Source organism: Cibotium barometz, chromosome 45, assembly GCF_041138505.1.
Source record: "Cibotium barometz isolate CiBa-2024 chromosome 45, ASM4113850v1, whole genome shotgun sequence".
NCBI classification, from domain to species: domain Eukaryota; kingdom Viridiplantae; phylum Streptophyta; class Polypodiopsida; order Cyatheales; family Cibotiaceae; genus Cibotium; species Cibotium barometz.
In genome coordinates, this window is record NC_141090.1 from 26,913,017 (window position 1) to 26,935,912 (window position 22,896).

General features: G+C 42.4%; 1 protein-coding gene across 1 annotated transcript; it reads right to left on the minus strand.

Moving 5' to 3' along the window:
* Positions 1-10,172: 10,172 nt before the first annotated feature.
* On the minus strand, positions 10,173-10,527 carry LOC147612575 (putative histone H2A.5). The gene has a single exon (XM_086783518.1). It carries the CDS (start codon positions 10,506-10,508, stop codon positions 10,173-10,175), a length of 336 nt encoding a protein of 111 aa, XP_086639644.1. The 5' UTR covers positions 10,509-10,527.
* Positions 10,528-22,896: the final 12,369 nt, after the last annotated feature.

Below are 22,896 nucleotides of genomic sequence, written 5' to 3' on the forward strand. Positions count from 1 at the left end.
GTATGGAATTTGTTGGCCCATTCAAGCCAATAGCTTAGAGAACATGAAATAGATACATTTTGGTAGGCACAGATTGCTGCGCAAAATAGGTAGAAGCGAAGGCTTTGAAATACTAAAAATCATTGTCAATAGCAAAGTTTCTTAATGAAACTATCATGACAAGACTCAGATGCCAAGAATAGAGATAGTTAGTGAGACCAAGGGAGCCACTTCCTCAATGAAGTGATTAAGAAGCTGATAGAGCAACATATGATCATACATAAGAAGTCAACAATCTACTTCCTGCAAGTAAATGGGAAGGAAGAATCCACACAAAATCTTGTGTTGGGCTATGAGGGGGTGGTTGGTTTGGGAGCTCTCTATTATATACTGGAGCCTCTTCAGTGGTTCTCATGTTGGAGACCGAAGAGCATGGCGGCTCAAGGTAAGCAGTTGTTTGGAGGCTCATCTTCTATATGAGTTTGGTAATCCCTGACCAATTCTTGGGCCACCAAGAGTCTTTCCTTCTCTCCTCGATGGCATTAGGGTATTCGGCAAGCTTTTTAGGAAGCTAGTTAGTGTCAATCGGTTCCCTAGATTGGGTAGCTGAATGTAGTAGATATTCTTCTGACTAATAGGTTGGTGCATGTGTGGTCATGCCATCTTTTGAACCACACTTAATAACTACCTGGCTACCCCTTCGCCGATCTTCATGGTTTTCTTTCTTGAGTGTCTAGTTGCTCATGCTTGTTTTCAGGGACATTCTTTGAAGCGAAGACCCTTGCATGTCTGAAATGGATCTAGAGCAAAATATTAAATCAAACACATCAAAGCAAGAATCTAGTATCCATTAATCATGAGATTAGTTATCAAATGGCTCATCACATGAATATACAAGAGAGAGAAAATATATAAGTGCATGTAGAAAGAGAAGATGCACAAATAGCCTAAGTGTGTTTAACCTCTCACCAAGAGGATGGCTTTCATGTTAGCCATGAACTTGACCATGGAAGGCCAAATCTCCATTGATGGAACCCAAAGGTACAAGATGACCAAAATTAGTAAAAGTGTCAAAAGATCCTACCAATGTACCCCAAGCCCTATTTATAGTCACTTTCTCCTTTTTGCCCATGGGCCCCTATGTACATGTGGAAATCAAGCTCTATGGTTCATGTGACAAACCATCCCTTCCTAAAGATTTTGTCCTCAAAATCATACAAGATATTTACAATTAAATCGCAATCTCAATGTAAACCCATGGGAAGTAGAGAGGTCTTCAAAAATGCACCTCGAATACATTTGGAATAGGGAAACCAAATGTAGTGAAGCCGGCAAACTCCTTCTCCAAAAATAGCATGTAGGACTGTTATGGCAGCCATGTTGTCGATGAAGCTTCCCTTGAAATTCTTCATGAAACCTCCATAAAAATGAGCTGCAAATGATGCATAGCCACACCCAAAAGGGTCCCACATATTTATCATCGAACCAAATGATCTTCCAAGTGTGTTGGAGTAGATTGGTAACCCCAACAATAGATCCAACCAAAGCTGTCCAGAAATTACAGCACATATAAAACCTCATGATATGCCCATTATTCACATATAAAACCTCATGATATGCCCATTCTTCATATAATAATCATGCCACTTGATCAAGGAATACTTCCACCAAGTACACCATGTTGTTGAACATACTCCATTGATTGCCAAGTAGCCTCATCTATGGGCAAGCGCTTCCATTTCAAAAGGAATTCATCAATGTTCCGGTTCCTCAAAGCCCTTGTCCTCTTGTCCCCAATCCTCTCTGGCTCATAGATAATCTCTCCTCCTTCATCCATCGGTGGTAACTCTTCAATCTCTTGAGGAAGAGAGCCCACAAAAATCGTAAGGTTGGATACATGAAACACATTATGAATCCTTGTCGAAGGAGGTAGGTCAAGCTTATAAGCCAAGTCACCCACTTTCTTGACTACCAAATATGATCGATAGTATCTATGTGCCAACTTGGAATTGGAAGACCCTTTGAGAATATTGTGACGGCTCTTAGGAAGCCTGATGAACACATAATCACCTTCCTTGAACTCCGTCTTGAGTCTATGCTCATCCGCATTAGCCTTCATGACTTCTTGTGTGTGCCTTCTTCATATTATCCTTGCATAATTGAAGAAGCTGTCTCATCCTTTCCAACTCTTCCTTGGCTAAAGGATTAACCATTTTATCCTCATGGAAGGCAATAGATGGCACATGCACTTGATACCCATAAAGAGCCTCGAAAGGTGACATCCCAATTGATACTCAAATGCTTGCTTGAATTATGACAAAATTCAGCAAGGTAAAGCCATTCATCCCATGATGCTTGCATGTCATAACAATAGTGCCTCAAGTACACTTCGAGCCATTTGTTTGTGCACTCCGTTTGCCCATCTGTTTGAGGGTGATAGGCTGTAGAAGGAGTGATTTGAGTCCCCAAGTTCTCATACAATGTCCTCCAAAAAGTGCCCATGAACTTGGTATCTCTATCATAAACTATGTTGAGTGGCAAACCATGTATCTTGAATACATGCTCCATAAATTGCTTGGCAATGTGAGAGGCCCCATAAGTAGTCTTGGAAGCAATAAAATGAGCTAATTTGGTGAGTCTATCCACCACCACAAATACTTGATCCCATCCATGCTTCGTCTTTGGCAAGCCCGTGATGATGAAGTCCATGGAAATGTGAGTCCATTTTCCATCCAGAATAGGCAAAGGATGAAGTAAACCACTTGGCAATTGGTGACTATCCTTATTCCTTTGGCATGACACACATTCCAAAACAAACTTCTTGACATCCCTCCACATGCCTTTCCAATAGAAGCTCTTGCTCACTTTGTCAAATGTCTTGAGAACACCAAGATGACCCGAAAGCGGTGAAGAATGCATCTCTGGAAGCACCTTGGGAATGTAGGATGAGGTTGGAACCAAATACACCTTATCCTTGTGCCATAGTAGACCATTCCAAAGCTTATAATGAGGAAATTCTTCACCATCTCCTTGCTGTAATTTTTTGTAAATATGGGCAGCACTCTCATTGACAAGATACTCCTCTTGTATCCCTTTCATCCATTCACTATACACTTCCATAATTGATGTCAAGGTGCAAGCCCACATTCTAGAAAATGCGTCCACTACTATGATCCCTTCCACCGGGGTCGAAAGGAAACTCATCCTCTTCTTTGACAAAAGAATGACCCTCCAAGTCTTCTTCACGTGTCTCCTTGCTAAAATCTTCAAACTCTTCCACATCATGAGATGACTTGGAATCATCATCCTCATCCATAATGATCATAGTAGCCACCACTTTCTTTGATTAGCAAATATGCCTGGGTGACCACTTCTCTTTGCATTTAAAACATAGGCCTTTGCTCCTCAATTCCTCAATCTTAGGATCATCCATCCGTTGAGTCTTCTTGAATGGTTGATGAGGAGGCTTCTTGACAAACCCATTGCTCTTCTTAGCATCATTATGAACTCCACTTGTGGACTGTCCACTTCCAAAAGATGTATGGAATTTGGAAGTGTAAGTGGATGTAGAATAAGGTAGACTTTTCCCCACATTTGAAGAAGTGTGAAATGGCTTATGAAAAGGTACATTTGGCTGAACCCTCTTATACTTTGGCTCATATAGCTCCGCCAACCTCATAGCCTCTTTTGATAGTGCTTGGTCTTTGTGCCGAGACATCTGCTTTGATGTATGAATCTAGACCATGCACAAACTTCTTCAATCGCATGCCTTCATTGAGTCCATCCACAAACATAGAGAGCTTCATGATCCTCTTGATATACTCCCTAACCGACATGCCCTTTTGTGTGAGTTCATACCAGTCTTCATGGTATCGGTCAAGAACCAAAGGCAACACAAATGTCATATTCATTTCATGCTTGAGTTCTTCCCAAGTATGAGGCATAACTCCTTCCCAAGTATGAGGCATAACTCCTTCCTTGAGCATATGTCTCCACCATTAATGTGCATAGTCTTCCAAATGCAAGGATGGAAAATGCACTTTGTCCCTTTCATTCTTTGGATAGAGCTGAAAGTATGTATCCAACTTATTCATCCATTCTTCCAACTCATGTGGGGTGAACCATCACCCTTGAACTTAGAGAGTGAAATCTTGTCCTTTACATCCTTTGACACGGTTGACGATGCATTCGCATGATGGTGCGAGGGCTTGTGCTTTTGCATTTGCACAAAAGATCCAAGAAATTGTGCAAAATCCTTGTACTCCCTCTTGAGGAAATTTGGCATTTCCATCCACCTATCATGAGCTTCTCTTTGTCTCTCAATGAATGACATATGTTTCCAATCAAGCTCAACCACATCATCCATATCATACACCTCCTCTTCAAGCATGGAGAACTGATTTGCTTTGGGATGCAAAGGTTTCCCTTGAAATTCTTCATGAAACCTCCATAAAAATGAGCTGCAAATGATGCATAGCCACACCCAAAAGGGTCCCACATATTTATCATCGAACCAAATGATCTTCAAAGTGTGTTGGAGTAGATTGGTAACCCCAACAATAGATCCAACCAAAGCTGTCCAGAAATTACAGCACATATAAAACCTCATGATATGCCCATTCTTCACATATAAAACCTCATGATATGCCCATTCTTCATATAATAATCATGCCACTTGATTAAGGAATACTTCCACCAAGTAAACCATGTTGTTGAACATACTCCATTGATTGCCAAGTAGCCTCATCTATGGGCAAGCGCTTCCATTTCACAAGGAATTCATCAATGTTCTGGTTCCTCAAAGCCCTTGTCCTCTTGTCCACAATCCTCTCCGGCTCATAGATAATCTCTCCTCCTTCATCCATCGGTGGTAACTCTTCAATCTCTTGAGGAAGAGAGCCCACAAACATCTTAAGGTTGGATACATGAAACACATTATGAATCCTTGTAGAAGGAGGTAGGTCAAGCTTATAAGCCAAGTCACCCACTTTCTTGACTACCAAATATGATCCATAGTATCTATGTGCCAACTTGGAATTGGAAGACCCTTTGAGAATATTGTGACCGCTCTTAGGAAGTCTGATCAACACATAATCACCTTCCTTGAACTCCGTTTTGCGTCTATGCTCATCTGCATTTGCCTTCATGACTTCTTGTGTGTGCCTTCTTCATATTATCCTTGCATAATTGAAGAAGCTGTCTCATCCTTTCCAACTCTTCCTTGGCTAAAGGATTAACCATTTTATCCTCATGGAAGGCAATAGATGGCACATGCACTTGATACCCATAAAGAGCCTCGAAAGGTGACATCCCAATTGATACTCAAATGCTTGCTTGAATTATGACAAAATTCAGCAAGGTAAAGCCATTCATCCCATGATGCTTGCATGTCATAACAATAGTGCCTCAAGTACACTTCGAGCCATTTGTTTGTGCACTCCATTTGCCCATCCGTTTGAGGGTGATAGGTTGTAGAAGGAGTGATTTGAGTCCCCAAGTTCTCTACAATGTCCTCCAAAAAGTGCCCATGAACTTGGTATCTCTATCATAAACTATGTTGAGTGGCAAACCATGTATCTTGAATACATGCTCCATAAATTGCTTGGCAATGTGAGAGGCCCCATAAGTAGTCTTGGAAGCAATAAAATGAGCTGATTTGGTGAGTCTATCCACCACCACAAATACTTGATCCCATCCATGCTTTGTTTGCCCGTGATGATGAAGTCCATGGAAATGTGAGTCCATTTTCCATCCAGAATAGGCAAAGGATGAAGTAAACCACTTGGCAATTGGTGACTATCCTTATTCCTTTGGCATGACACACATTCCAAAAAAAACTTCTTGACATCCCTCCACATGACTTTCCAATAGAAGCTCTTGCTCACTTTGTCAAATGTCTTGAGAACACCAAGATGACCCGAAAGCGGTGAAGAATGCATCTCTGGAAGCACCTTGGGAATGTAGGATGAGGTTGGAACCAAATACACCTTATCCTTGTGCCATAGTAGACCATTCCAAAGCTTATAATGAGGAAATTCTTCACCATCTCCTTGCTGTAATTTTCTGTAAATATGGGCAATACTCTCATTGACAAGATACTTCTCTTGTATCCCTTTCATCCATTCACTATGCACTTCCATAATTGATGTCAAGGTGCAAGCCCACATTCTAGACAATGCGTCCACTACTATGATCCCTTCCATCGGGGTCAAAAGGAAACTCATCCTCTTCTTTGACAAAAGAATGACCCTCCAAGTCTTCTTCACGTGTCTCCTCGCTAAAATCTTCAAACTCTTCCACATCATGAGATGACTTGGAATCATCATCCTCATCCGTAATGATCATAGTAGCCACCACTTTCTTTGATTTGCAAATGTGCCTGGGTGACCACTTCTCTTTGCATTTAAAACATAGGCCTTTGCTCCTCAATTCCTCAATCTTAGGATCATCCATCCGTTGAGTCTTCTTGAATGGTTGATGAGGAGGCTTCTTGACAAACCCATTGCTCTTCTTAGCATCATTATGAACTCCACTTGTGGACTGTCCACTTCCAAAAGATGTATGGAATTTGGAAGTGTAAGTGGATGTAGAATAAGGTAGACTTTTCCCCACATTTGAAGAAGTGTGAAATGGCTTATGAAAAGGTACATTTGGCTGAACCCTCTTATACTTTGGCTCATATAGCTCCGCCAACCTCATAGCCTCTTTTGATAGTGCTTGGTCTTTGTGCCAAGACATCCGCTTTGATGTATGAATCTAGACCATGCACGAACTTCTTCAATCGCATGCCTTCATTGAGTCCATCCACAAACATAGAGAGCTTCATGAACCTATTGATATACTCCCTAACCGACATGCTCTTTTGTGTGAGTTCATACCATTCTTCATGGTATCGGTCAAGAACCAAAGGCAACACAAATGTCATTCATTTCATGCTTGAGTTCTTCCCAAGTATGAGGCATAACTCCTTCCTTGAGCATATGTGTCCACCATTAATGTGCATAGTCTTCCAAATGCAAGGATGCAAAATGCACTTTGTCCCTTTCATTCTTTGGATAGAGATGAAAGTATGTATCCAACTTATTCATCCATTCTTCCAACTCATGTGGGGTGAACCATCACCCTTGAACTTAGAGAGTGAAATCTTGTCCTTTACATCCTTTGACACGGTTGACGATGCATTCGCATGATGGTGCGAGGGCTTGTGCTTTTGCATTTGCACAAAAGATCCAAGAAATTGTGCAAAATCCTTGTACTCCCTCTTGAGGAAATTTGGCATTTCCATCCACCTATCATGAGCTTCTCTTTGTCTCTCAATGAATGACATATGTTCCCAATCAAGCTCAACCACATCATCCATATCATACACCTCCTCTTCAAGCATGGAGAACTTATTTGCTTTGGGATGCAAAGGTACTCTCCTCGGATCTCCAAAATTTGATGTCTGAATGTAGGTGCATGTTGCTTTCCATCCAATTGAGAAGAACCCGCTTGGAATGTAGTAGGCTTCATCTCCCACATAGAAGGCCTCCTAGCATCCGCCATGAGTCCGAAAGTGACATTCTTGGTGGAATGCTCATGTGTTACCTTGGGAGAAACCTCTTGTACAATGGGTAGCTTGCCTTCCCTACGGCCTTCAAAAGCTGTCCCAAATTGCTTGCCTTCATGTAAAGCACCATGACCATTATTATAGGAAGGTTGGCTCATTGGCCCAGCGACCCTCTCTTCCAAAACTTCCATCCTTGTAGCCATAGTGTCAAGCCTACCATTGACTTCCACCCTTGTAGCCATCGTGTCCATCTTAGCATTCATTTCCATCAGCATTTGCATGATCGAATCGATGGGGATGGTATGCGAAAATTGTGGGGTGTGCTTATGGGCACTTCCAACATTCAACTCCTCATTCCCTTCTCTTGAAGTATGCCCAAAAGCATCCCCTTCTCTTGAAGTGTGCCCAAGAGTATCCTCCGGAGCATCCAAAATTCCTTGTTCCATCATTGCCTCTTCACCCTCTACCTCGTCGGAAGCCAAAGTGTTGCGCTTCGGTCGCCCTTTTGGCTTCGGCCCCATGGAAACCTTTGGTTTCAGAAATTTGGCTCTAAATTGAGGTAGGGATGTCTGATTGAAGTGATCTAAAGCTTGTTGGAGAGCTAATGAAGTGTACTAGACCACTATGCAAAGATCCGTAAGAGATGAGGTGTGCTACTATTCTCTGTTTTAGGGTTTACAGGGTTATAGGGCTGAAACGGTATTTTGGATACAACTTGAGCTAGAGATATCCAAATGCAAAACTTTTTAGCTCAAATGAAAGCCTAGATGAGTACTACAAGCCTATGTAATTAGATCTAGAAGACCTTCAAACCCCTGTGAGACTGAATTAGGGTTTATTGTTTTTACAAAAACCCTAAATTCTACCCTAAAGAGATATCAAAATGCGGAGGTGAAGGGCTCGTTGGGTAGCTCTAAGGAAGCACTAAGAGCTTATATGGTCCCTTTTAATTCATTCCAAAAGGGTTGGGACTGAATTAGGGTTTTTGTGAATCTGCAGATTCTTGCCAAAGTGACCCTTTTTGTGCCCAATTGATCTTTGTTTGCTCCCAAACCAATGTCAACACCTTCTGCACCTCATTGGCATCCCAAGATTTGCAAATTATGCTCCACAATCTTCAATTGTCCATGTATGACCAGAAATTTGAGAAAATTTTGACATAGTCTCCTTTGTTTTAGGAGCTAAATCTCAATTTTTCTCAAGTAGCAATGCAAAAATCCATAATCCTCTTATCAATTTCCATCCATTACATAGCATGTGCCTTAACTTGCATCACCAAAAGGCATACAAATTCCTTGCAATTCCAAGCATTCACCATATGTGTTTCCCATGGCATAATGCAAGATCAATTTCCATGAGATGTCCATATTAAGGTGCCATTGCCATGTACATAAACCAAGAGGATGATTGTGCGAAGAAGATCGTCAGTGTAGCACGTTGAAGCTTGCCGATCTCCCGGCCAAGCTCTTCTCACCCTCGTACTTAGTTCAAACCAAGGCACGGGTTGAGGCCAAGTCTTCACCTCCACACCTAATCCTCCACCGTACCGCTTTACCACGGCACTCACGGAACGGAGGATTCAAGCCGTGCTCCCCCCGGGCCTCTCCGCCAACACCCGGGGTACCCTCGCCAACATATCTAGTTTCTCGAAATTGAAGTGAGTGCAAACAATTGTGAGGTGCATATAGCTTGAATATGAAAATGAGGCGGATCACTTGCAAGGATGTAGCATGACTCATGCCCATTACAATATACTCATAAACCATTATGCATGAACTCATACTTATCCACATAGCTCCAAATGTCCGCCATTCATCCAAAAATCCAACATCAATCAATAAGCACAAGTGAGGTAATACCATATACCAATGATATCAATATCCAATTGGTATCACTCCCATAAGCATTGCTTATGAGTAATTGGCATCAAATGGCATTCAAGGGCATCAACTTGCATGTGAATGTAGCATTACCAATTGATTCCAATCACACATCAAGCTCTTCCAATGCTCAATAGCATCATTCCAATACATAAAAGCATCATGTCCATAGCAAAAACCTTCTCATTATTACCCAATATCCACTCCATGCATGTGGCTCAATCAATGCATCTAAGCATATGCATTCCTTCATCCATTTATGCATGGATTCATCAAAGAATCCTGCATTTGTCTCACAAATGGCCACATGACATCCAAATGGGTGTGATTAAAGAAAAATGTTAAAATTCTATAAATTAGGATTTCCTTTCATGAATAACCCCAATTTGTCCATAGCATGAGGATTAATCCCCAATGCTTGAGAAAATGGCCATAGCAACTCACCAATGGTATTCCGAAAGCTTCAATGGTTGGATTGTTGCTTGAAAGAGCCTTCAATGGATCCAAATCTTGAAGATTTTTGAAATTTTTGAGAGCTGCTCAAACCTCCTCTTCTCCCTCTCCAAAAGCAATGAAGAACTCCCCAAAATCCACCAAAAAGATGCCAAACATCATAGCTAACAACCACATGGATCTTGTGCCAAATGGAATAGATCTTGTGCCAAATGTAATAGGTCTTGTGCTAGCCTTCTATGGCTTTGAAGCAATAACTTCATATGGTAACAAAACAAAGCTTAATGGCCACAATTTGCACCAGCAGCAGTTCAAGTATCAGAAGCAGCAGCCGGTAGTGCTGGAGAGGCGACGGCCTTTTTTTTTCGTGAGCAGCAGCACACGAATCTCTCTGTGGTGTAATGGATCTTCTTCTTGTTGTCACGGGCAGCATTAGCAGCCAGCTCAAGCACCTCGGCTGCCAGGTATTCGAGGACCGCTGCAAGGTAGACGGGAGCACCGGAGCCGATTCTCTGAGCATAGCAGCCCTTCTTGAAATAGCGAACCAAGCGGCCCACAGGAAATTGCAGCCCTGCTTTCAAAGTCTTGGACACAGCCTTCTTCTTAGGCTTACCACGACCTCCCTTGCTCCCACCTTTGGCGTCCATGATCGACACAGCCACAAGCAGTATGAGTGAGTGGAATGGGATAACACTTGCAATAGGATAACACTTGCAGCCATTAGAATGAGTGGAGATGGAAAATGGTGAGCTATGTGAGAGAGATTAGGGTTTGGAGCAAAGGGAAAGAAATTTTCAGGAAAAATGCATGTAAATTGGTACTCTATGTGTTCCTCTCCTCAAGAACAACAAAAGCCCTAGCAAATGGGAGCAAAACAGGGGAAAGATGAGAAGTAATGGCTATGGAAAGCTTGGAAAAGAAGCACAAAAATATAAACATGATTAACATAGAGATTAACAGGTGATTAATTCAAATTTTTTTCAATTTTTGTACCCCGCTCCAAATAATTGGTCTAAGGTGCCCAAATTAGGTCCAATTGAGCTAAATCTCCATGAAATCACATGAAATGATGTCTCCTCTCCACTAATCCCTAAAGATTAAGTAGAAATTAAGCAAGATTAAGCTAAAACTCCAAGAAATCAAGAGAAAATTCAGAAAATTATCAAGAAAATGACTAATCTCATGCCCAAAACCTTGATAATGGATCAAAGTCAAGGCTGTGATACCAAATGAAATAGATCTAGAGCAAAATATTGAATCAAACACATCAAAGCAAGAATCTAGTATCCATTAATCATGAGATTAGTTATCAAATGGCTCATAACATGAATATACAAGAGAGAGAAAATCTATAAGTGCATGTAGCAAGAGAAGATGCACAAATAGCCTAAGTGTGTTTAACCTCTCACCAAGAGGATGGCTTTCATGTTAGCCATGAACTTGACCATGGAAGGCCAAATCTCCATTGATGGAGACCAAAGGTACAAGATGACCAAAATTAGTAAAAGTGTTAAAAGATCCTACCAATGTACCCCAAGCCCTATTTATAGTCACTTTCTCCTTTTGCCCATGGGCCCCATGTACATATGGAAATCAAGCTCTATGGTTCATGACAATGTCCCTCGTCTCATGAGGTCAATGCCTCTACTACAACATGAGCTATGACACTTTGTCTGTTCTACAATTTGGTCAGAGTGTTGAGAGGGATTGTGTGGATGAAGTCGTCTCTTACACTCAACACATTATTGCTAGTGCTAGGATTAGCTTCATGAGCTTTTTCTATTGTTCATGGTCTCGGTAGACAATCCTTATACATATGGTCTATCTCACACCCAATGCATAAAGGACTTAATGAGAAGCACCTATAGAGGTACTTTCCATCCCTTCCTTGATTAGACACTCAACCACTCGGGGAGGTCCTGCGCACTTGTAGCATTGCATGGGTGGTCGTTTAGCCATTGTATTCATGTCCTGGCCTCATGGGATTGGGGTGTGGCTAAGTATACTGGGAACATTTGGTTGCCCTCAATCATGTAGTGGCGTAGAATTTGGGAGGGTGGACTAGTTGGCGCTCGAGGGGTCGTAGGTGGGACCTTCACAGAGTTCCCCCTCATCCCCTTCTTCAAAGATTTATGTCATGGTGGTTATCTAATGAACAAGTGTGATTCGTGGCAATGGGGGTTGAGGTGGGAGAACTAGGGGTGGTAAGGGCATTTAGAGGACTCAGAATTCCTCTTTGGGCTACTTCTTGGCCTGGTTGAGGTACGTTGTGAATAGCAGGTGCTGGAAAGAACAACGGTTGCCTTTGGTTTGCATGCAAGGCTTGAGGTAGAACGTGGGCTTGATCAGCCCATAGGAGTTTGTGACTTCATGTTTGCCCCATGTTTGGAGATATGTGCAATAGAGTGTGGAACGGGGTCACAGATGTGGACACTCCGTGATGGTATGGTTAGCTCGACAAATCGGGCACCATATTATCTCCCTCTTTGGATAGAGATGGGGTTGGCCAACGTGATCGCGGCCTTCGTCAGTTCTCCACTATTGGGTCATTTGCTGCATTAATGCAGTGGCCAAGTGCTTGACCTATTGTCCAGAGGTGGACTCCTTGCTCTTTCCATCAGATCTTGTGCTGGTGGCCTTGAATGCGGCTTCTGATGTACCCTCATGGAGTTATCGAGAACGTGTTTCCTTGAAGTTGTCCTCAAAGTCCATAGCACTCCTACAACATTGCTCGAAGGAGGTACGGTCCAAGGAATACAAGGAATTGTGTAGGGTTACATCATCTAGACCTTTCAAAAATATCCCTATTAACCTTTCATCAAAGAACTTGTCTCTGGCACTACACAAGCGTGGAGATATCTGACTCTGTTGATGTAATCTCAGATGGTTTCACCAACCTTTTGTCTAACATTGTGCAGTTGCTCAATAGGACTCCATCTGGTTTCCTTGACAAGAATATCCAACCTTTAAGTCCTCTTTCAAGGCTTTGAAGGTGGCCTTATATTATGTTTTCAAGGACCTAAACCATTGACTAACTTTATCATCTAGGGTGAGGCCAAAGGAACTCACCTTGACTTGATCGTCCACATGGCTAAAAGCGTCACAGATCTGGGTGAACGTCTCTAAGTGCGGAATGGGTTCTCCAGTCCCATCAAACTTAGTAATTAGCTTTGAGATGTTTGCGGGTTTTTTCTAATCTAGTCTGCGTCTTGGTATTGGTTAAGCTGACCGTGGGGGCATGATGCTAGTAGCCACCCCCTCCCTATTTCCATGGCTATTCTCAATATTTCTGGTGTTAGCCCGGGAGTGGGTGCTGGTTGGGGAACGATGGGTGGAGGAGCTAGGCTAGGAAGATAGTAGAGCATAGGAGGTACTTGTCTTATGGGTGGATTGTGCCTCATGTGGCCCCATGTGGTATCCTGGGTATACTCCCTGAGGTGGATATTGTTGATATACAAGTGGGCCTAGTGGATGTGACAGGGCTGGGTAGGCCCTTTCTCTCTGATACGACTTTTTAGGCCCTTGGGAAGCTAGATATGGACCCAAGTTTGGTATGGGTATGTAGGCTCGAAATGAATCAGCCACCCTCGAGACACGCATGGCTCTCCACACTCGTGGACAAGGTTTGATGGATCTCACTTTGCCCTATATCTGCTCTAGGATCTAGAGGCGGCATGGGCTCTCTTTCCTATTAGTGTTTCATACCTCGCGCCCTGGGATGTGGCTCTTTCGACTATGCATTTCCCATGATAAAGTTGTGGAGCCTCAAAGTAAGGCTTCTTTGTGAATGTGTGGGGAGCTAGGGTCTTTCTCTTGGATAGGTGGTCTCTCTATACACTGAGCTTCAAGTTCTGGTGTGTCGAGGGTAGGCGTATCTCGTCTCATGCAGGGACGATCTTTGGTCGTCTCATTGGTGTTGTCAAAGACTAGCACCATTTGGCTCCAAGCTGTATTGATCGATGGGTTCAAGATAATTTATATCATCAAAGAGAGGGTTGTTTCACACCAATTTTCCTTAACGTAGGTGTATAAATGTGTGTGAATTATTGTGTAGGACCCCCCTGTGCTGAACATGGGGGTCCTACATGTGTGGAATTACTGTGTAGGATCCCTTGTGATGAACAATCTTTTTTTTTGGGAAATAGTATGGCCATACGCTTTAAGATGGTATGGGCATACACTTTGTTGAAGACATAGGCATATGCTTCTCAAAAAGAAGATGACCCAAGCATATGCTTCCTGGAAGACATGGACGTCGCTTTAGGAAGGAGTGAACAAACTCTTTTGAATGATGAAGGTACGGGCATGGCAAAAATGACATGGGCATGGCAAGGTTGCCACGGGTGTACGCTTTAGAAAGGAGATATGGTACAGGTGTGGAAAAAATAACACGGACGTACACTTGTTGTAGCCATGGAAAAATAAAATGACACGGGCATGGTGAAACTGACACGCGCATGGCAAGTTGAAGGGAACAAGTATATGCTTTGGAAAGGAACAATTGTGCGCTTTGAATGGTATGGGTGTATGCTGGAAATGGTGCGAGCATTCACTTAGAAATTTTCATAGATTTGAATTATGCACGTCTGACTGCCACCTACAAATATTCTGTGACAGTGCAGATGTACCCCTTGTTTAAATGCAATTTATGCTTACTCAATGCAATTATTCCTTTTTTAACGCACAGTGCTAAATTAATGGCTAGAGATCTCACAAGATTTTCCCAGGAGGAATGGACGGGCGTGGCAAGTTTGCCATGGTCGCTATGAATGAAATGGGCGTTCACTTCTCAGAGTTCATCCAGAATGGGATTTTTACCTACGTTGCTGCTCTGAATTTTGTTGATTTAGGCATTCCCAAAATATTTTTTGAACTTTTGTTTTTATGGGGAGCTAGAGCTAGTCTCTAGCTACCTATTGATACCTAGAATGCATAAAGAAACCTAATAAATTAAGAATAATTTGATGAATAATCTATTGTGAAAACTCAAAGAAAGAGGAACAAAAATAAAAAATTGTATGAATGTCAAGAGCAAAAATTAAACACTTACTTGTGTCTCTCACACTTGTTGGTGAAGACATCAATGCTCCAATGCTCTCGTTGACCTCCATAGCTCAATTGAACACAATCAATCAAACAAACAACAAACTAAAATAACATGAAACCAATCGGTGGATTTGTACTCCTATTGGGAAAAATGAACATGAAATATGTGGATGAACCCTAAGCTAAGTGCTATCTCTGGTAGTGGTGCCAAAGATGTTAATCTAAATATACAACCTTGCACACAAGAGAGGGGAAGAAGAAGAGAAACACCCATGCAAGGGTGGAGTCAGAGATGTGCACTTAGCCAACCCTAATGAGGGTTAACTCCCCTTTGTGAGGCCGCTAGGGGCTCACTCCACCACCACTTGTGTCACCCAAGTGGAGATTCACAAGCTAGGTGAGGAGCAAAGAAGAAGGGAGCTATGGAAAGCTCAACCTTCACTCCAAGGGATCTTGGTAGAGAGACAATAGAGGGGAGAGGAGAAGAGAAGCTAGATCATTACCATCCCTAACATGCACACACAACAACAATCAAGCATGTAAACATTTACAACACAAGCAAGCATCCACAAGCTCAAGAGAGTGAGAGAGAGAGAGAGAGAGAGAGCAAAACTTAATTGAGACTAATGGGATTGTCCCTATTCATATTCCATAAAATGTCTTATATACAAGAGCTCTCATTTTACAATGGCTGGCCGCCCATTTACAATTGGGGGCCCAAAACTAGCTTCCTAGCTCTATGTACATCGCATTCCTATGACCGGCATTACACAAGCCGTAAGCTCAGTCATCCCATATCTCTTTTATCATTCAGCGCTTTGCGTAGTTACAAGAAAATAAGTTACAAGAAAGCATGGGCCACAATTTAAAAATAATGTTAATAACTAGAGTGGTTAACAACTAATATTAACTCAAAGAGGAATATAACCATTAGTGAGAATGGCAATAATAAAGTAATTTTATAAAATTATAACATGCACCTTTTCATGTCATGTGTGTGAGATACAATTTTTTGGAAATAGGTGTGCCTCATCTTGAGAAAAATGCTAGATGAAAATTCACAATAGCCAGTTCAGGGATTCTCTTTAAAGGAATTGAGCCGATTGTAGATAATGCAATAGTAGTGTAATATTTTCAAAAAGTATGGCTATTCTCTTGAATTTTTTGGTTTCACCAAGAGTGAAGCAAAAGGAAGTGTGTATATTTCTCAAGAATAACACTATTGCAAGGGCTTCAAGGTTTGATTTTGAACATGAAGGAATTTATATTCAAGCAAGCTCTTGAGTCTTTGCTTGAGAGCCACCAGGCTATACCAACTTATCCCAACTCACTAACGTACCTTGGAAATGTGTATGGTTACCAAAAAAAGAAAATAATCCGAATCAAAGGCCAGAAGCATGTAGATGATCACCACCAGTGCTCACATAACCCGGTTTGTAGTGTAATTTTTCTAGCCGAAATTTAGAAATCTTGGTTGGAGTTTGATATTGTCTTTAATTTTAAGGGTATAAATTTGTACATTTTAGTTCTTAATCCCCTCAATGTAGTTTTTCCGATCGAAATTTAGAAATCCTGGTTGGAATTTGATATTGTCTTTCATTTAGGGGTTGAAATTTATACATTTTAGTTATAAATCCCCTCAATTGTACAATTTCTAGTCATTTGCAAGACTATGCCCCATCAATTGCATGATTTTTAATGATTAAATTAAATTCTAAATCCCAATTAAGCCTAAGCGTAGCCTTTAATTTTTGAAGGGTTAAAAAAGCTATTTTTTTCGAGCACTTGATCACCACCTTTGAAAACAAATCTCCCAAATTGAACGTGATGACATTTATGTGGTCTTACTGCTTTTCCCAAACTTATCGAACTCAAAGCTGGTGTGACACGTTTACGTACTTGAGAACGATAGTGGGAGCGTGGAGTGTGCATGGGAAGAGGGGACGTGTATGAGAGTCTCGTGCTCTCGCAAAGACAACATCTGCGCATTTATGGCCCCCCTCCCCCCCAAAAAAAAAAGCAGAAAAGCAAAAAAAACCCACCAAAAAAAAAACACGCTTGCCTATTTAGTCCAAATTGCTTCTTATTCTGAGCATTCTTTCATCATCGCCATGGATCCTGACTCCTTCTTGAACCTCCTTTCTACTGATTTTGATGAGTTTGATGACTGGTACAGTGCAGGCGCACAATCTAGTGATCCTTCTCTCTCTACCCACAACGTTTGTGAAAGGAATATTGGTACTAAACCGCCAGCTATGGATTTTGAGCCCCTAGAGAAATCTGTGACCAGTAGTATCGGCACTCCCTTCACATCTGTGCTCAAGATTTCCGACATAGCCTGCGCCCTTGGGAAGTTCTCAAAGCCTTCTCTATGCTCGGAGTCTTTAAACTCGACTGCTGCGGCCGGTCGTGAGCTGGACGTGCCCATGGCCGGTAGCCTCAGTAAGAAGCCGCCCACCGGCAATGGCCATGCCCATGCCCATAGCCAGATTATCAGTGAGAAACGCAATCTTTTGCAGGTGGTGGTGGATAATAATGAGATCAGTGAAGATGTTAAGCCTGAATTACCTACAGCTTCTAATTCCTTTCGTCTATGTTTTCCATTTCCCTGCACGCAAAGCTGTAGCCCTGCGAAAAGGCCCAAGATCTCTCAAAGCTCTAAGTTCGGATTAGACATTAACACTGCTTTGAGGGCTGATATTCTTGATGTGGGTAGAAAACCTGCCAACAGAGAAGGCCTGTCCCAGCGAGAAGCCCACATTCAATCTGAGAGGCTCAGAAGGAAGAGTATGTCAGATAACTTCACTATATTGCAGTCTTTGGTGCCTAGACTCAAGCTTAAAGTAAGTTAAACGAGCCAATTAAGTTATAATCTACTTGAACTTATTATAGCAGTAAGTTAATCTGGTTTAATCAGCTTCTCTTGGCCTTATAATAATCAGCAGATGTCAGTAAGTTAACCCAGCTTAATTTATATCAGCTCTCTAAGTGTTCTAAAATTTATTTTAGCCGTGTGTTAATCTACTTTAATAAGCTTCTTGTAGCCTAATCACATGAAAAAAGGTAAGTTAATCTACTCTAATTAATCTGACGATAGTACAGTCAACCTTCTCGTTGGCAATGAACATGGGTCGTACACTTTGATATTATAATGTCATACTCTCGCCTGGGTGTGTGTTCATATTCGCGGTTTGATGTAATCATATCCTTAGTAATGATTTGATACCTAATCTACAATAGGATTTTGTTAATAATGAGGGACTGTTATTCGTGTTTGAGCTTAATCAAGAGTAATTATCATAAATCATCATATGATGATCATGATTGTTGAGGCTGGAAGTGTCAGGACGGAATTCAAAATGCTTAATGAGCTTAATCGTAAATAATTAATCATATGTCGAGAGATTGAGCTTGCAGATCATGAATGATCATATACTGACTGAGATTAAGGATGAGGGGAAGTATAACTGTTTGAGCTTAATCATGACCGACGACATGCTGTTTTCTGAGCTTAATGAAGATGAGGGGCAGTATTCATGTTTGAGCCTAATCATCTAACATGGTGATTTATGGATGTGTTAAGGTTGAGAATGAGGGACTGTGGTGTGAATATTAATGATTGTTCAGAGTGCCAATGGGATGAGAAATATATGATGTAATCAAAGTGTGTGCTTATTGATGAAAGGTATTAATTGCATGCCTTGCTGCAATGCATGGATTAGTGTGTCACAAAAATGAGATAATGTATGCAGTTAATTTATTTACGTGAATGTGATAGTTGTTTGCTGAAGGCAGTACACAAGCTTATTAATTGAGAATATGGTGATTAGTGAGTGGGTGAGATGATCAACGTGAGATTAATTGATAATATGGTGATTAATGAGTGGGTGAACTGAACTACGTATTGAGATTATGGATGTGCAGCATACAGACCGGATCACGATCTTGACAGAGGTAGTCGCCTACATTGAATCTCTGCAAGGAACGTTGAAAGAGTTGGAACAGAAGAAGGTTGATTTGCTCACGATATTGGGCTTGTCGGAAGAGGATTATTATTACACGAGCCTGCAAGCTGAACACATGCAGAGGGGCTTCATGAGTTTATCCGATCGAAGGGCGAAGAGAAAGCCCTACAGTAGTATTGATAAAATCCAATTATTGGATTGCCATGCAGAGGTTACTGTTCGCATTTCTGGAGTTGACGTCTTTGTCAGTCTTAATTATGCTCCTAAGCAGAAAGGTGTTTGGTCTAAGGTCTTGCTTTTGCTCCAACGACACAGCATTGAAGTTGTCAATGCCACATTGGCCGCCACCAGTCGCGATAACAATTTCCATTGCATCCGTGGCAAGGTAATTAGTCATTAACCCTCCCTTAATTATGCCATTGTACTCAGTTACCTTAATCCATGGTTTCGTATAACCTCACTCAAGTGTGCCAAATCTTATTCATGTAGCTAATCCATGGATTGATTGCTGACCCAACCCGTCGATTAATTGTTTACTTCACGTGTGCTTTAGTTTTTCACTTTAATCATGTGCTAATGAATGCAATCAACGTCTAACTCGTTGCTTAAATGCATGGATTAGTGCCTCACTTAACTGTGTTGATGCATGCAAATAGCTTATCCATACGTGACTTCTTAACTTTAATTGCATGGACTAATGTCACGTTTGAATGTGCTAATGTATGAAACTAGCTTAATCCGCAGGTTAATTTCTTAATTCATAAGTTATTCTAATAATTTCCACGATTATCACATCGGTGAAAGCTGTTCACATGCCTTTCGATTGTCAAGCAGGTTGAAAACATCCCCGAGGTTGGATGCGTGGATCTGCAGGAGAAGCTAGAGGAGCTAATTGCCAAGGAATTGAGCAGGAGACCCAGATCATGATATCTAGATTGGTTTAGTAATTGAGCTAATGATATCTAGATTGGTTTATTGATTAACCCAATCGAATGGTGTAATATTATATATGGTATTTGCTATTGTATAGTTACCTTATCTCATGTAGCATCCTTACATTTCATGTCGTCAAAACATGTGATCTTCTGTCAAAAAAATGGAGCTATTACTCTAAGCATGGGTTTCTGTGAGGCGTGGGATTTTTGGGATTTCTATCCGGCCTCACATGGTGCTCTCGAGGTATGCTTGGACACCCCGAATTCTTTGCATCTATATGGGAGTACCTTGAGGTGGAGTAATGTGGCCTATAGCCCGACCTCTCCTACCTTCGTTTAGATACAAGACGGCTCGTGGGTAAGGGATCCCGCGCCTCGGATACCCGTAAGTCATTTTCTCTCATCACTCTTGTGATCCCATTGTAATCTCCTCGCATGTTGGAATTTTATCAATACAAGTTTTGGGTTGGAAGCCCGCATTTGGGTGACACCGTTTTCCATTGCCGTTCGTACGTTTTTGGTCATAACTCCTTCGTACAGAGTCCGATTTCAAAGTTCTAGTACTCAAAATGACCGGCTCATCGTCCTCTTTGAGATAAACTATAGGTCTTGGTGTGCACCATTTAGCAAGTACTCTCTGTTTTCACTTTTGTACTGGATTTTCTAGTCCCGAGCGAGAACTCACGCCCAGCACGCGACCCGAGATCACCACTTGGTGACACTTGGTATCAGAGCAGGAAATGCCGCGTCGCGGTGAGTTTGATCAAGACCACAGAAGGTGGCTACCTGACGCGGAGGAAGCCACGAGAATTGAGGAGGAAGCAAGGTAAGAAAGAGAGGCAGAGCTTGACGCACCGAAGTAACAGCTTGGATTCGGCGTGAAAGGCACAACAGAAGTCTCGAGTCAAGAGCAATAGATACTCGACAACACCAAATGGATGACCCAAGGGATCCAGGGTGACTTGGCAAGATCACCAAGATGACAGACTGAACCGGCTAGAAGGCATATTGGCCTCCTTAGTCGAGCAACTACACAAGAAGGATGGCAGCTGACCTTCGTCGCCAAGACAGATGAGGTCGAGGTGCCCTCCCAACGTCAACACAGAAGATGGAATGACAAGACTCAGAGTCATCACATGAGGAATACGGGAAGTACAAACTGTTATCCCCAGAGAAGTATACTAGGCAAAGAGATTCGTTTGTGGTGGTGACAAGGTGGATCCGTGAGACAGAGGATTATCTCACCATGAACAAAGTGTCTCATGAACACTGGATCCCTGTGGTGTCGCGACTGCTATCAGTGGTTGCATACATGTGGTTTCTGGCAGGTGAGGCAAAAAGGCCATGGACAAGGTGGGATGATTTTACCAAGGACATGGCCGAGTATTTTGTACCACGGAATGAAGTCTTCAGGGTATGTGATGAATGGCGTAACCTCAAACACGCAAATGGAAAACTGCGAGATTATATCAACAAATATAGGCAACTTATGCTGCAAATTATGGATATGCATTCTATAGATAGATTACGCGGGTTCCTGCTCGGATTGTGTGACTGGACCCGTAGAGAGATCGAGAAGCAGGAGCCTGAAAATTATGAGGCGGCACTCACAATGGCGGAACGCCTATCCGACACTAAGAGCAGAAAGTGGCAAAGTAAAAACAATGCAACAGGAACAGGGGGATGGAATGGTGCCAAACCTCAAAACAAGAAATGATAACTCCTCCAATGAAACCCGAGAAGAAAATTCTGGGACAAGTACAAGCGGGGCAAGGTTGAGTGGATCTTGCATACCTATGGGAGTGGATCTTGCATACCCCGAACCTATGGGAGCAACACCCCAATCAACCAATAAAAGGGGATTTTTCAATATTGCAAGAAGGCGTCCTCTTCCTCCCCGACATGCCTGTGCAGAAGTTGCGCGGGCAATCATTATGACAGTGAATGCCCTCGCGTCGACCTGCACAAAGCCGAGTTACCACCGTTCAGGCCCAAGGGCAATAAGATAATTATGAACAGATGGATCGACTGAGGACAGGGATTTTATATTCACGTGATCACAAAATTTTTCTTGTTAATAACATGTGTGAACATGTTATTAACATGTTCACATGTTAACATGTTCACAAAAAAGCCGGTGGCAAGCGACCTGGTAACCGGGAAAAATCCCGCCGGGCTTTTGATATACCCCGGCGGGCCCGCCGGGCTTATGCTTTACCCGGCGGGTCCCGGCGGGGTCGTCACATATCCCGGCGGGGTACATTTTTCTATATATATGGGCCCGGGGGGCCCTTTGGGATTTCATTGCTGACAGCATACACAGGTAATAAAAACTTGTGTGTGTGTGTGTGTGTGTGTGTGTTTGTGTATGTGGGTGTGTTCGTGCGGGCAGCCGCCCACTGTCGCAATGCACGACAAGATGTGGGTGGTCCGCCACACGAGGGATGTGTGTGTGGGTGAGTTCGTGCGGGCAGCCGCCCATTGTCGCAATGCGCGGCAGGATTTGGGTGGCCCGCCACACGACTGGTGTGTGTGTGTAAGGCCATTCTTCGGAATGGTGCTTACCCTGGGGCACTTAGTCGGTAACGCGGCTAGTCTGTGTCCTATGGTAAGTATGGCACGCCGTAGCGGTACTAGTCGGTAACGCGGCAAGCATAGTATCGTTATGGCGATGTCACCTTCCCTTCCCTTCCCTTTGTCAAATGCGGACATATGGTCGGTAACGCGGCCAGTGTATGTTCGTATCCTATTGGTATTCCCATAGAATCGGGCGGCATTTTGTCGTTAACACGGCAAGTTGGTGTCGTCCGCTAGTGCATACAATGTTTTTTGCATATTGCGGCATTTGATCGTTAACGCGGTCGAAAAAGTGTCGTAAATTTGCTTGTGTATTTCGGCATATGATCGTTAACGCGGTCGAATAAATGTCGTAAATTTGTTTGATTTGACTTGTATTGTTTTTATTGTGTTTGATCCATGCGATACTTGGTTGCTAACGCGGCATTAGTATTTCATGGATCAAAGTTTACATCATATTATTGTCTAACCGTTTTATTTTATAATATCGTGATTCGTAACTCGAAAAATAT